The sequence below is a fragment of the Apostichopus japonicus genome, chromosome 16, assembly GCF_037975245.1.
Source record: "Apostichopus japonicus isolate 1M-3 chromosome 16, ASM3797524v1, whole genome shotgun sequence".
NCBI lineage: Eukaryota > Metazoa > Echinodermata > Holothuroidea > Aspidochirotida > Stichopodidae > Apostichopus > Apostichopus japonicus.
Window position 1 is genome coordinate 27,919,845 of NC_092576.1, and position 15,223 is coordinate 27,935,067.

Genomic DNA, 15,223 nt, shown 5'->3' on the forward strand with positions numbered 1-15,223 from the left:
AAAAGCAATCTATTATTTTACTAACTTTTAATTTACTTAAAACTCACTTTTTTCTTTTTAGGAATTTCACTGTAAATCTATATTGTTTTTAAAATGTTTCCTTAGTATGTATACATCTATATTTTTATATTAATTTTCAAGCTGCGTCCATTTTATTTTTCCTATTCATATTTTAAGGGGTTTTGTCATTTGTTACTTAAATTTACTTACTAAACTCACTTTTTTCTTTTTAGGATTTTCACTGTAAATCTATATTATTTTAAAAATTATTCCTTCGTTTATATATTTTCTATATTAATATTTAAGCTGCGTCAATTTTATTCTTCATATTCATATTTTAAGGGTTTTGTCATTTTGTTGTCATTGTAAAGCGCTCTTGAACATGCAATAAGCATGAAAAGAGCGCTATATTAATTTGGTAAAATAATAATAATAAAATAATATGATGAACTCACCATGATAGGTTCGTCGGTTTGAGGCTTTGGGAAGTTGATTTCTTCCTCTTCCTCTGGGGGTGGGGGCCTGGGGGGTGGCATCTGACCCTGGGGAAGTGGCGGTCGCGGAGGTGCACTCTCTGTGAGAAAGGAGAAACAGATCACATCAAAACAGACCTACAGTAGTGTTTTAATATCGTTGATTGACTTTATAATACAGAAGCAATTAACTGATACTAATTAACCCATTAATTAGTGAGACAACAGTGATGTCACATGGGATCGTCACTTTAATACAGCAATGACTGTCCCTGCACTGTTTTTCTCATTTCAAAATGAATCTTTCCATATATATGTAATCTTGGAAAAATTGGAACATTACACAACTGTGTATTAAAAAAATCCTGCATAATATGTTGGATATTGTTGATTGCCATTCTTATGATGATCCATGTGAATCCCAAGCAATGCTTAATTCTCAAAAGAGTGGATCACCCTCTCGACTTTAATTAAGGGATCTGAGTGGGTCTTAAGTTTGGATCCGTTTTGATAAAAGTCATGTAACCATTCACACTAAATTGGAACGTTCTGAACTAATGTCATTGAAATCACTGAATGAGTTATGAGTTTGGGATCCTTTGTGGATCCATTCAGATTGAAATAATATTGAAATAATATTATCATATAGACTATAATATTTAATAATTAGATTACACTGAAATCACTGAATGGGTTGTGACTTTGGATCCTTTGTGGATCCATTCAGATTGAAATAATTATTGAAATAATATTATAATATTGACTATAATATTAAATAATTAGAATACACTGAAATCACTGAATGGGTTGTGACTTTGGATCCTTTGTGGATCCATTCAGATTGAAATAATTATTGAAATAATATTATAATATAGATATAACTATTATATTAAATAATTAGTTTACACTTGAGTAAGTCAATAAATCTTAACAGGGTTGTTAACTCTAGATCGCTGCAGATCCAAACCAAATTAAACTCAAATCACCTTCGACTGAGCCGAGGAATCAAAGTGGCCTCTAAAAGTTTGGATCCTTCTCGATCCAAGCCGTGTAATAGTCATGTGAAGTTGGATCATCCTGGACTTACTTAGATGGCCATTAACAATTGGCGATTCTTTAATACTAGGGAGTCATCAGCCACTTTAACGATACCGAAAATTTCCGTCGCACAAATTTCAAGTGATGTTTGGTTATTTCCTCATGGTTAAAAAATGGAATCCAATCTTGGTTTTTGATTTTGGTACCTTGAGAATAATACAAGGTGAACCAACCGATACGGAAAATTTGCATCCCACAAATTTCAAGTGATGTTTCGTTATGTCCACATGGATAGAAATGGAATTGCAGCCTAATTTTTTTATTTTAATACCTTGAGAATAAAACGGGGGCCAACCAGACTGAACTCGTGTCGTGAAATCTGTGGAAATGTGACGTGAAATATAAAATAGACGGTGGTATTTACCTTCCTGAGATATGGAGAGGGCGCTAAGGTCTGGTGGTGGGGGCAGGGGTGGTTCCTTATTAACTTGCATGACGTTTCTGACCGTTGCCACATCCTCTTGGAGCTTTTTGTAGAAAGAAACAGTAAAATAAACATGAATTTACAGAATTAGCTCACACATAAAATAGGCTTTCTTCATCATCTCTTATGTCTACTTCTGTAACATGTTGAGGGATGGTTGGGTGGGGGGTAGGGCTAAATCATAATTATATATTTTGCAACATACCTTTGCTGGAAAGTGACTACCATGTGTCCTTACTAAATGAATTTCTTTATCTATCTATGATTAATGGGGAAGGGGAGGGGGGTTTATGCCCATTTTGTCACAGTGAGCTTAAAACTGCCCATAGGGGGGAGATTATGAAAGATGGTACCTTCTTAAACCCATTCATTGTTTTGGAGGGTGATGTGTGGTCATTGCAAAAAGGTGAGTCTTGGGTCACTAGAGAGGAGTACCTGGGTAACTGTTGCTATGTAAATTTTACAGTGGAAGAACCTTTAACATTATGGGGTCCCTTGTCATTGTAGCCCTAGGCTTTTGCCTAACACCCTATCTCTCCCTTGTCACCTCCCCTAGCCCCACCTGTACGTTATGGCACGCATAATTTATAATAGGTTCACGACCACCTTTCCTTTTGTACGACCACTGCCATGGCCTAGCTATCGTCATTGCCATGGCAACTACATTTACTCTGGCAGATATTCCAAGCCACTGAAAATGATTTTGCAAACAACTAAAAAAAAGAGTAATTTTTTTTTGAACTAAACTATGTTGAATTTCAAATTTATGCACAGACAATGATAAATTGAGGGGGAAAATGAAGGTTGAGAGAAAACTGAGTTTTTGTTAGGATTGTGGAAAAAAAAATAAATAAAAAAAACACACACAAGAAAACTAACCAAGATTATATATAGGTGATTATAGAACTCACACCGTACATCATGTTAGTAAAGATAATAAAATGCATACAATAGAACAGAGCATGTATTGGGAAGAAATGACAGGGTTAGTTCTGCTGGAGAGAGAACAGATGCATTCTGGGATAGCCGCAGCAAGGTTGCCAGACGGTATACCTGATAGTACGATAATATCGTTAAAAAGGTTAGTATGAAACAAGGTACAAAAAGTTGTGCTCCATGTATAAACAGGGTGGGGTGGGGTTGGTGGGATGGCAGGGAGTCGAGATATCGGCAATGTAACACACACACCTGTACAGGAGTAAGAAACGTGTGTTACTAAGGGTAACAGCATAACCTGATTCATATACTGTTACCTGTGGCCCATAATAACCTTCTAACCCCCCTTCCCTCACCCCACCCCACATAACACGCACCTGTACAGGAGGATAAACAGACATGAGTGCTATTACGTAATAGATATGTGCTGTGACAGAATAAACATGTAACAGGGTTAGTGGGAATTTAGGCACAAGGTTTTTTTCGTAACACATTGACGAAGGATAGCAGTGACAAGACAGGCCGACTAGTAAAAGTGTGTTTTGGTGGGTGAGTGTTATATAATATGTAACAGGGCAGGAAGCCTACACTCCTACACTAGGCAATAGTGTACACTAGGCCTACAATAGGCAATAGCCTACACTCGCAAAACACAGATAAAACTTGCATTTGAGCACAAACCGCTCTAACTTGAATTCACGTGTAGAGAGTTCAACGACTGATATTGTTTCATGAATAAAAAATTCACAAATGTGTGACAGACAATTTTTGTGTCTAAACATCAAATTTCAAACTGAAAAATATAAGGGGAAAAAAAAAAAATCTGTGAGACAATTTTTTTTCCAGAAATGATTAATAAAGACAGCTATTTGAAAAAAAAAAAGATGTGTTAAATGACTTTTGAGTAACAAGACATTTAATGGAGATTGGTTTTGTTAAATTTCAACATCAACATGTTACAGTGAATTCCGAGAATGATCGAATTCAGGTGACTAAATCCATTGATCTATAGAAACATTAATGACAAAATCGAGACACAGGAGGGACAACTTTTTTTGAGACACGTTTGGGAAGGACGAGGAGAGAGACATTGGACGTAAACTGGATTCTACGATAACGTGAAAGCTTTTCAGCGGTGGGTGGCGACTGCACCATGCATGGAGTTGTGGTACATGGGTCTAAAACCGACTACAAGACACACACACTATCTCTATATTATTATTAGGCTCATGCAAAGCTGGTGTTTACGAAACCTGAACACGAGGTCGGGCGTCTCGGAGGGTGGACCGCCTGGGTAAAGGAGGAGGAGGTGGTGGGGATGGTCTAACAAGGTCAAAGAACTGATTCGGTAAAGGGGAGAGTGGGGTCGGTGAGAAGCAGGTGGTTGGTGGGGGTGCATGGCCATTCTGGTTCAAGGGTTCAAAGGTCGTGACAAAGGTCGTAACGTCACGGACGAACTGTGAGTGCAAACACGGAATGGGAAAGAAAGAAAATAAAAACAGCAAAATATTAAAAAAGCAGAAAAAATAGCAGACACAATTTTTTTAAATTTTTCCACACAGAGAAGCAAAATAAAATGGCTTTACTTAGAAAGTGGTGATGGTAGGAAATTTTTTTTGGAAAATATTAAAATATTTAAAAGCAAATAGTTTTAAGATTAATAGATTCACAACAGAAAATAGTTACACAATTTTCACATCAAACCTGGGAAACAAGTATTTATTTAAATTTGACTCTATTTACAAATATTGTATTTTTGGACCTAGGAAGCAAGTTTAAAAATTGGGAGGACAAAGTTTATCAATATTTGGACAATATTTAAAGTAGTCAAACCAACTTTTAGCTCACAAGGAGATTGTCATGATTGAACAAAACTAATTGCCCCTTGAAAGCGAACCTCTCCACCCACATGTGAAAATAATCCAAAATACATCTGTATTAATATGTGTGTTTTTGTTCTTGGTCATTTTATTACTTAAGACTGCCAAAAACCTGAAACTTAAAGAACATAAAAAAAATCAAATAAAAACATAAATAAAAAAAAACCAACCTCCCCCACCCCCCCCCCCCCCAAATGGAACAAATTTACATACAGAAAGCAAACTCAGATAAGCATGAAACCGGTACCTTCTGATTGGTACAGAAACTAATTCCTTTTAAAAGCAGAAATGTTAGAAAAGGGAATTGAGTGGTAACTCAAAAGAAAACCTTTTTAGTTTTCGACAACATTTTGTGTAAAACAACTCTCGGAACGAGCAATGCAACATTAATGTTGAATGTTTGCAAATGAAAAAAATGATTGAACCTGTTGATAAAGAGGGAAATTAAAGGCCAAGTTCCTTAAAGGGAATGGAATAACAAAAAAAGCGGTTTATATTAGTTTTCAAAAAATTAGTGATGGTGCATAATATGTGCACTCTCACTCACGGCCATGCAGCCAATCAGAGACAGCCCGATAAAGAATATATTACACATGGAGGGCGCTCTTTGCAGGCCATGACTCATCTAAATTGAGGGCGCTCTTTGCAGGTCGACACTCATATTGAGTGAGGGCGCTCTTCTGCAGGCCAATACTCATTCGTCAAGCCCAAAGCCACAGCATTCTGAAGCCATGCCAAGGAGTAAACTTTGTCGCTCACATTCGGGCACTGTTAGCTCCATGGAGCGGGGGGGGGGGGGGGAAGAATGTGCTTAGTCAGGAACCATGCACAGAGGTCAAAGTCAAAGTTCACACCAATCTGTTGAGCAAACGTGAAAATTTCAAGAAAAAGGGAGAAAGACCTGTCTGGGTGATTTGGACTGTCCTCGGTTTGGAGCAAAGGGGGCCGCGTGACGCTGCTCGTCGTACGGAGAACGCACCAGGGGAGAATAGGGAACACCGGTGTCCACCGTCAAAGGCTGTGAAATATCGTGAGAGACACATTCCGAGTTATGACAAGATTCGAGGGGCTGAATATTTGAATAGAATATCAAAATTCAGCAATTTTTGAATCCTAAAGGATGAAATGGTTCCGTATCATACACATATAAATCTGAATAATTGTTCAGACCACTACTAAATGAAAGTAGAATTAAATTAAAAAGATGCACAATCAAGCGCATTGAGATCTGATTATTCATGAACCAAGATGGAGTAACAATTGTATAACCTGAATATTCAAATTTCTATTGATAAAAAAAAAACTAAATGAAAGAAGAATTACGTTAAAATATGCATGAATCAAATCGAACAACTGTAAAGTTCAATAAGATCTGATTATTCATGAACCCAGATGGAATAACAATTGTAAAACCTGAATATTTTCTAATAAATTTCTAATGACACAAAAAAAAAAAAAAAATTATGTGAATAACCATGGTACTCGACATCTGTAGAAGAATCTACATATTCATAGAGTATGGAAGACTGTGTCAAATGACGAATAATTAATTAGATAAACATGAATATTCATGCTGTCCTGAGACCTGCTGCTCTGGTGATCGTTGAGCTGCTGCTTGGGCATGTGTCCTTGATGGAATCGGTGCAGGCGGTGCAGACTGTGGTCCTAGGCCGTGTTGAGTGGTACCTTGGTAATAGGGTGACCTCTTTAAGTTTTGAAGTAATAATAAAGATTTTGAAGAGAAAGAAAAAATTGTTCATAATTACAAAATGAAAAACGAGAAAATGATCAACAATTTTGGTTGGAACATACGGAAACCTGTTTTACGAGTTCTAGATTTACGAAAAAGGACCAAACCTTATACGAACCCCCAAAATAAGTGGGCAACAACTACCATGTTGACACAGGGGAAAGCAAATTAATAAGAAAAACATGAATAATGACTGGAGTGAAACATCTCATGCAAATGTATTTAAATACTATTACTAATAAAAAACAACACAGATTAAAGATCCTATGCAGTTCTAGACACATTCATGCATAAACATTACTGCACCGGAAATTTGCATGACTTGAATATTCACATACTTTATGCATAAACATCACCATAATTACGAGAAGAAAAAAAAACTCCATGCATCTACACTATGACAAGTTTCTTCTATGAAAAACACATGCACGATTGATTGAGCAAAACTTAGTCAAATGCATCATAGGATGCAAATATGTATATTCATTTACATACGTTCGTATGAATATTCATTAACTGAATGAAATGAAGCACCCAGTTGGGACAGGTTTTTCTATACTGTAGTGTCATGTCCCGCTTCAGAGCACTTGTATTGTCAGTACAAGCAGTATAAATATCATGTTTCTATCAGATCAAGGTTAGGAACTGTTTGTACTGTCAATACCAGTGCTTTGAAGCATTATATTGGAGTACAGTTTAGAGAGGTATATTAGCATTAGGAAATTGTCCCAACTGGGTGAAATGAAGATATCTTTTGAAGATTATAAGAATGAAGTTGAGAACCTTAGGAGAGACGGTTGGAGGCTGGTAGGAAGGCTGTGATGAAGAGGCAGGGTGGTATGCAGTGGGTTGACTAGAGGGGTACGCATGAGATGGGAGAGATTTCTGGGGAGCGTGGAGAGAATCCTGGAGGAAGGAGAAAGAACTGTCACAGGTCTACCTGAATCACATGACCAATCAGGTGACCGTGGAAACAGGTGGTCTCCCAATTGATCAGGTGACTTAGGTAGAAATACAACGATGTCGATATTAAGTCTCTCTAAGAGCATGCTTCAATGATAGTATGCTTGGACAAACATATAGAATGGACATTCGGTCACATGACCCATCAGGTGACCGTGGAAACAGGTGGTCTCCTGACTTATTTATTCTTCAATGATAGTATGCTCGACAAACATATAGAATGGACATATGGTCACATGACCAATCAGGTGGTCAGGGTACAGAGATAAACAACGATAACAATCTGTCTCATGTTTACCATTGCTTCATTCAAGGACATGTTTTACTATCATCGCAGGTCTATGGGGTCACATGACCAATCGTGCGACGACAGAAAACTAAAACAAGACTGAAGCACTCGGTCTCAATTATGATGTTTTAACTTTCCTTCGATGACATCTTTTACTGACAAGATTACAGGTCTATGTTGTCACATGGTACAAATAAATTTTAATCTCGATGTTTAATGTGACAAGGTGACATTAATATGCTAGAGTACGAACAGGTTTGACACAAGAGCCTTTCTAACATAGTGGAGGGTAGTTTGGATTGGTTCCTATTTTTTTGATGTTTTCATTATTTCAAGTTGAGGAACTAATAAAAATGAACGTACTATTTTAAGACACTTAAAAAGCACTTTGCTTGTGAAGGATCCTAATCAGAGTCTCTTTGGAGCACTTGAGTTTATATTAATTCTAGTTTCAACTTCAAGATGTCGGGGTTTACTACTACTACTTGAGAGTAATTCTCATTTTGGATGAGTACGTCAACTATTACACCCAAGAATTGTTTGGTTCATATCTAATCGAAATATGGAACGTAAAACAACAAATACATATGAAACAGATTGAGATACAGACACTCACAAATAGACAGACTAAAAAAGAGATGGACGAACAGACTGACGGACGGACATGTGAGAAGCAACAACGATAGTACCTGTTCTTGTCCTGGCCGGAGAGACAAGTGGACAGAAGATCGGTAAAACTCTGGTGCATTCTGGGAAGGAGAGGCATGGCCTTGAGCAAGCAGTGGTAGGGTTGTTTGGTTAAGGTGAGATGCATGCTGGGAAGGTCGGTTCTGAGTGAGAGCAAACTCCACCGGTATGTCAGCCTCACAGTAGGCCTGTTGTATAGGCTGCTTATGTTCTGATGCATGATGGGATAACTCAACATGTGACATCGGCAAAGCAGATGCATGTTGGGAGGATTCATCTTGGTCTGACATTTTGTGTGATTGCTGAAAGTAGGGAGATGCATGCTGGGAAGGTTGTACTTCACTGGACAATATCTCTGGCGGAGTATCACTTGCGGTCTGCTCAGACTCTGACCATTGACCGGGCTGATCAGGAACTGCTGGTGCATGCTGGGACTGCTGGAAACCACCGGCAACCGCCGGAATTGACTTGACCTCGCAGGAAGTCACGGTCTGGGATGGCTGTTGCGACTGTGATGTAAGCGGGTGTGGTACAATGACAGCTTGTGGGTCACTGTGGGAATGCTGCAAGTGGAATGGTGCATTTTGGGAATGCTGTAGTTGGCCTTCTATTGGTAATTCTCTACTGTGAACAGCTTGCACAGATGGTTGATTGGCTGATGTTTCTAGGATCATTTTATCTTCTGTGGAAGATGCATTGTGGGTAGGTTTATGCTGATTGGGCTGAACAAAGGTGGTTGGATTGAAGTGTGGTGCTTGATTTTCATAATTTTCACATCTGCCAGGTTCCCCTTCTTGTGCAAGATTTCCTTGACATGGAACATGCTGCACTGCATGCTGGGAAGGGAAAATGGGTGCGGCATTCTGGGAAGGTTGCACATGATAGGTTGCATGCTGGGTAGGAGTTACATCAGCAACATGCACATCAGCCTGATTAATAAAAAGAATAAAGAAAATATGGGGGAAAGATAGTTGACAAACACACACAGTCAGGAATGAAACATCAACAGAAATGTACAGTTAATCATTTTTGTCTAGGTTAATTTACGGTTTGACGAGAAACATCAGAATCGAACGTAAATTTTGCAACAAAACCTTTTCCTAAACTTTGGTCAGTATTCTGTTACAATTTCTGAGAACAGGTTTATTGTTTCTGCATTTAGTTTGGTATTAAAAATTTCAAGGGCAAGTCTTGATTTGGGACTAATTTGCTACTTTCAATCACTCTTAACCATGTGGAATTTGTAGTGCAACTGGTCTTGCCATCATTCTGTTGCCATTGACAAAACAAATATTAAAATTTTATGTTTAGTTCTGCAAAGGACTTGCTTTATCTGATGAAAATATACCTACTTCATTGGTTGTTTACACTTTGACAATGCTATGGGTTTATATCACCTTGAAAGACTTTTCACGGAGGTTTTACATTGTTTAATAGCGCCCCCATTTAAACAACACAGCAGTCTACTAAGCATTCAATTGTATGGATTATTTTATTAACATGTTTCCATCATATACATCATAAAAGCATCTTAAAGATGATGGATCATCAGTCGCACAGTACTTCAACAGAGGGCAGTATTGCTTATCTGTTGCATTTAATGGTATCAAATTTCAAGTTTTTAGGCAGACTTGATCATAGCCTTTATTCCTTAAAGTAAGTTATGGCCAAAAGCAAATTAACTTTGGGAACATCAAGTAGCAATTTCTTCTCTGTGATACAAATTTCCGCCAAAACGAAAATTGTTACTCTTTCGAAAAATTTAAATTTATTAACAAAATTGTGACCTCATTTGAAAATCCGCCCTTTAAGAAGACTGCCGTTCGTTTTTCACAACTGCCCACTGTTCACCTTTCAAGGTGATTAGTTTGGAAGGTAAATCTGTGTCTTAGTTACATAGTCAAATAGCCTAGCCCTAGCAACCGGAACGAGCGTGGATGAGTCCCTTGCACAGCACAAATTGCCAGCGATCTACTGCGAGAGCCTATTAAAATGCCCGGGGATGAGTAGACTGTTACGGCAGTGGTATTAAAGGGCGCATTTTCAAATGAGTTTTCTGCACGGTCACACACAGCCTTAGAAATGGACATGTCTGAACCACTGATGAATCAAAATATTGAAAGCAAAGAGACATATATCAAGGCTTAACCTGAGAGGGTTGGGCTTGCTGGTAGGGGGTACCGGGGAGGCGGGATGAGGCGGCGGAGGGATGATCGGAGGTGACTGAAGGGGCGACATAGGTTGGAGCAGGTTGGGGTGGTTTCTATGGACACAGAAGGAAGAAGAAAGATGATGACATGAAGACAATTAAGGGATCAGATACAATTAATAAATAAAATTTAAAAAATATGAAGATGGTTTCTACAAAATGCATTATACGTGTGACAGTGAGGAGAAAGTGGGTTTACTAAAAAGGGAAAGAAGGGTTATATAGGGAAATGAATAAATCCCATGTTCTTCGTAACAGGATCAGATACGATTTCAACATTAAATAAGGTTAGAAAATGTTGAAATGGTTTCTAAAAGTAGCTACGTGTGAAAGGGAGAGACACTTGCTTTCCTAAAGGAAAGAAGGGTATATGGGGAAGAAAATTACAAAATTTCATGTTCTTCGTAAATAAATGGTCTTCGCAGTCAAATTTTGCAACGTGGTAAACAATTTCAGTAATTTCTGAACCAGATAGGTAATATGACAGATTTATCAGCCGACAAATATAAAAGACTTCTTTAACGATCCAAATTTTTATAGCATGTATTGAAATTTAATCTAATGCTTTAGTAACTTTTCCAGTTTGCCAACTGTCAAAGTTTATTACATGTTATAACAGAACTGAACCCAGGATCTTGACTTACAGCATGTGGATAAATGATCACAGTTTAGTAAACCAAATCAATTTGGTGAAGACTTTCCCAAAAATCCAGTGGAATTTGAATCTACCTCAAATTACACAGCTTGGAGTAGGATAGAATTTGGATGAAAGCCTGTTCTTTTATCAATTGCAATGATATTTTTGACACATACTCAAGTAAACTGGAAAGTTAACAGTAATTAGTATCCACTACAAAATGAAAAATGTCCTCTTAACAGATTCACTCTCAATAGCTAGCACGTTTGTCGATCTGTAACGATCTGTAACCATCTGTAACTTTTGATCTGTAACTTGCGCTTTCGCAGGAGACTAAAGATAATTTTGTCATGCAATTCAGGTGGACAGGTTTGTTCCCTATACAGAGAAAGGTAATTTTGTCATGCAATTTAGGCAGACACTTAATAACCCCAAGGGGCTTGACAATCTTTGATGGCTTCAACTTTCAACAAAATGCACTATGTTAAGAGAGTGGATGAAATCACAGTCACGAATACACAGCATTGTCATATCAAATTTAAAAAAAAATAAAAAAATCGAAAAAACACCATATTCCACATCGCAATAACACAAATTTTTTTTTTTAGATTAAGCCAATAAGTGGAATAAAAACATCAATGGAAAGCGAGCTCTGAAAATTTCGAATTGTGATATATGTGGCAATATTTAACACACCGAAAGCATAAACTGCTTTCCCAAGCCTGTGGCTGGATGGTTCAGCATTTAGTCTATTGTCTAGTCAAATTTCAAGTGTACAGTGTGTAGAAAACTCACAGGCTAGGAATTATTGGTCGCCTTTGAAGCCGAGTGTTTGATGTAGTGTCTACGCTACCTTTTGACAAGTTTGACAATTTGAAACAGCAACGCAGGCATATAGTATACATATATATATATATATATATATATATATATATATATATACACACCATGCAATGGAATGATTGATCCTAACCAAAACAACATGCAAAAAATCTACTCAACCTAAAAACAAAAGTCCTGTTTTAGTTTGTATGCGTCACATATTCACGGTGCTAAAATAGCCATGTTTCCCCTCCTCGAAATAAAAAAAAAATGTTCAACATTATTTGTCCTCTTTTGACCTGTGATATTAAAGCTCAAATGAACTTTGTCATTCAACGAATTAAGGCAATAGGTATCAGATTTATGAAAAGATATCAACAATAATTAGTACTGTAGGATAGTAAGGATACCACTCTATACTTCGACAACCTAAATGAAAAATTTGAGTTATTCCACATTTTATGAAATGCAGAAAAGTTTGCGTCCCACAAATTTGTGTGCCAACGTATCATTTTCACACCATTGGAGTTTACACCCTAATTCCATTGTCCCTGGTGCTAGTTTTGGTAGAATGAGTTAAATACACATTTTGCTCTGGTTTACACTATTTTTGCCATTTTAATGCCTCAAGATTTGTGCCACCAGGTACTAGGAAAGAATTCAAAGCAAGATATTGCTTCACTTTCTTAAATGTTTTAAATAATGTACATGCTTACTTTGCCCAAGGATTTGACCAACTCGACAAATATGCTCTTCACTACACACCGGGATACAAAAATAGTTTGTAAAAACGTCAAACTGGATATATGAATAAAAATTACATGTGCAAAATAGCTTTGTAAATATTGAAGTCGAATGCTGTAATATTTCATGACCAGATGAAATGACATGACATGATATGGATGGATGGATATACGTATTAAACAGCCACAAAGTGTGCAAAACATTCCTCCATTCTCAAACCGACCTGAGCTGGATCGTCTCGGAGGAAAGAGGGGGGAGGAGGGGGAAAGAGGTCCTCATTGGAGGGCTTCCGAGGGGGCTGAGCAGGGCCAGCATTCTGCTGGACGTTTGGGGTTGCTTTTGAGGGGGATAGGAGGCCAGCGTCAGTCTACAGAAGACGGCAGGGTTGCAGATACAGGGAGAGAAAAAGCAATGAATACCAAAATGAATGACCAGTCTAAACTACTGAGAAATCTCTTCGTAGGTTTATTGAAAGATGAAGTAATGTAACTTCAAGAACCTTAGGCTTTGTATGATAAAGACTTATGTGATGGACAGCTTCCACGAAATGTCTATTAAAGTAAAATCTCGCTCTGTTTGGGAGATACCTGGTTTTGGAGTCGTATCAGGTGGCAACCATTTTGGAAATTTGTGATGTCATAGTGCCAGTAGACCAAGGAACTTTTTACTTTCTCCCCGTTGTTATTATTTTCATATTTTGGAATTGTTTGATACACATCTACACCACATCTATATCTGTAACAAATCTATACCAAATCTGTTAAACATCTATAACATATCGGTAAGGAATCTATAACACATCAATTACACAGGTCTCTATTAAGACATCTGTAACACATTGATAGTCTAAGATGTACCTATAGGCCTAACCTACTTTGCATACAACCTACCTGAAGCTGTTCCTATCACAGACTGATTATGCTTAGAATCATGTTGTCTGACTGTCACAAACCAGTGTACAGTGTCTAAAACTGCCCAACAGATAAATGCAAAACCCAATGTGACACTCTTCTACATGAACACCAAGTGCATATTAACATACTACATGAGACAGATAAACTTATTAAATATTATTATCTCAGCAGATGATATCTGTTAAACCAGTTACTAAAATACATAAATTTAGTATCCTTGAAGTCCGTTTTCATTCGTCCAAAGAAATCGATTAATTGGTGCATTGTGGGAAACATACCTTTGGAGACGCTTGTTCAAATGCCGGAGGAGGGGGGACCGGTGGGCCGTACTCCGAGGGTCTGCTGGCACTACCGACGTACTGAGGCCGAGCAAACACATCTCCCTGTATGTAAAATATATGTGATAGTGTAAGTCAAGATCCCGGGTTCACAATGGGCGACCCTCTGATAAAATACAGCCCCTCCCCACCCCCCTAAAAGAGACTGCAATCTTGTCTGCCCATGAATAAACATCAGCTCCCAATCTTGCACTCATTGGGTATGCAGGCCCATACGGTCTTAGGCTCTGGACAATCGTTTTCCCCTGTACTGTCATGTCCTGCTTCAGAGTACTCGTACTGTCAGTACGAGCAGTATGAATATTCATGTCTCTATCAGATAAAAGTTAGGAACTGTTTGTACTGTCAATATGAGTGCTTTGAAGCATGATATAGGAGGACAGCTTAGAGTGGTATTAGCATTTATAGAAAATTCTCCCAACTGGCTGTGTAGATATATGTGTTGAGGATTTTGGACCTCCTCCAGCTCTTTGCTCCAACAAATGCTTCGCTCCGACCCTCGTTACTTTTAGTAGGGTTAGGGGTTAGGGTTAGCCCTAACCCTAACTGCTAACCCTAAATACTAACTTTCCAATAGCTATTCTGGTTTTTCAAGATATTCAGCTGAATTAGGATATGCTTAATTTCTTTGCCCTCTGCATATTTTTGGCAATCCATTGTAATTTACATATGATTTGAGGCATGCAAAGTCTTGTTTTTGCCTGTCAGGTGTGTCGTCACATCTGAGGAGAATTGACCGAATAGCCTGTGTTTTAGACTTAATAGACCAGCCACTTTATTTGGCGAGCCTCAAATGTTTAACCAGTAATTTCACCCACAACAATTTAGAGCAGTCATTACAATCTTCCCTGCATATAGCAAATACCACCCAAGTCCCCTGTTTTGGGCCAAAAACAAATTCATGATTAAACACACTGTATATTATTTAGTGGTCAAGCCAAATTTGTCAGGAAAGTAGTGCTGGCCATCAGAGCAGTTGTGTTTACAATCATATGGTGGCTGGTCAATTTATTACGTGCGCACAAGGATGAATCCTAATGGCAGTATTTGGGGTAGTAT

General features: G+C 38.0%; 1 protein-coding gene across 13 annotated transcripts in view; it reads right to left on the bottom strand.

Annotated features, from left to right (window-relative positions):
• LOC139983754 (vinculin-like) overlaps positions 1-15,223 on the bottom strand; it is a 61,139-nt gene that overhangs the window by 7,480 nt on the left and 38,436 nt on the right. For 2 of the 13 annotated variants that reach the window (XR_011798815.1, XM_071997506.1), the window contains exons 18-25: positions 14,105-14,209; positions 10,650-10,763; positions 8,503-9,429; positions 7,345-7,467; positions 6,397-6,516; positions 5,713-5,829; positions 1,936-2,038; positions 456-574 (exon numbers count right to left, since the gene is read on the bottom strand). Coding sequence is in view for 12 of the 13 variants with exons in the window: in XM_071997506.1 (XP_071853607.1) it covers positions 456-574; positions 1,936-2,038; positions 5,713-5,829; positions 6,397-6,516; positions 7,345-7,467; positions 8,503-9,429; positions 10,650-10,763; positions 14,105-14,209 (1,728 nt within the window). In the remaining variant the exon portion in view is untranslated. Of the gene's footprint in view, positions 1-455; positions 575-1,935; positions 2,039-5,712; positions 5,830-6,396; positions 6,517-7,344; positions 7,468-8,502; positions 9,430-10,649; positions 10,764-13,135; positions 13,280-14,104; positions 14,210-15,223 lie in introns of all 13 variants that reach the window. The other 11 variants (XM_071997507.1, XM_071997508.1, XM_071997511.1 and 8 more) reach the window with 11 other exon arrangements.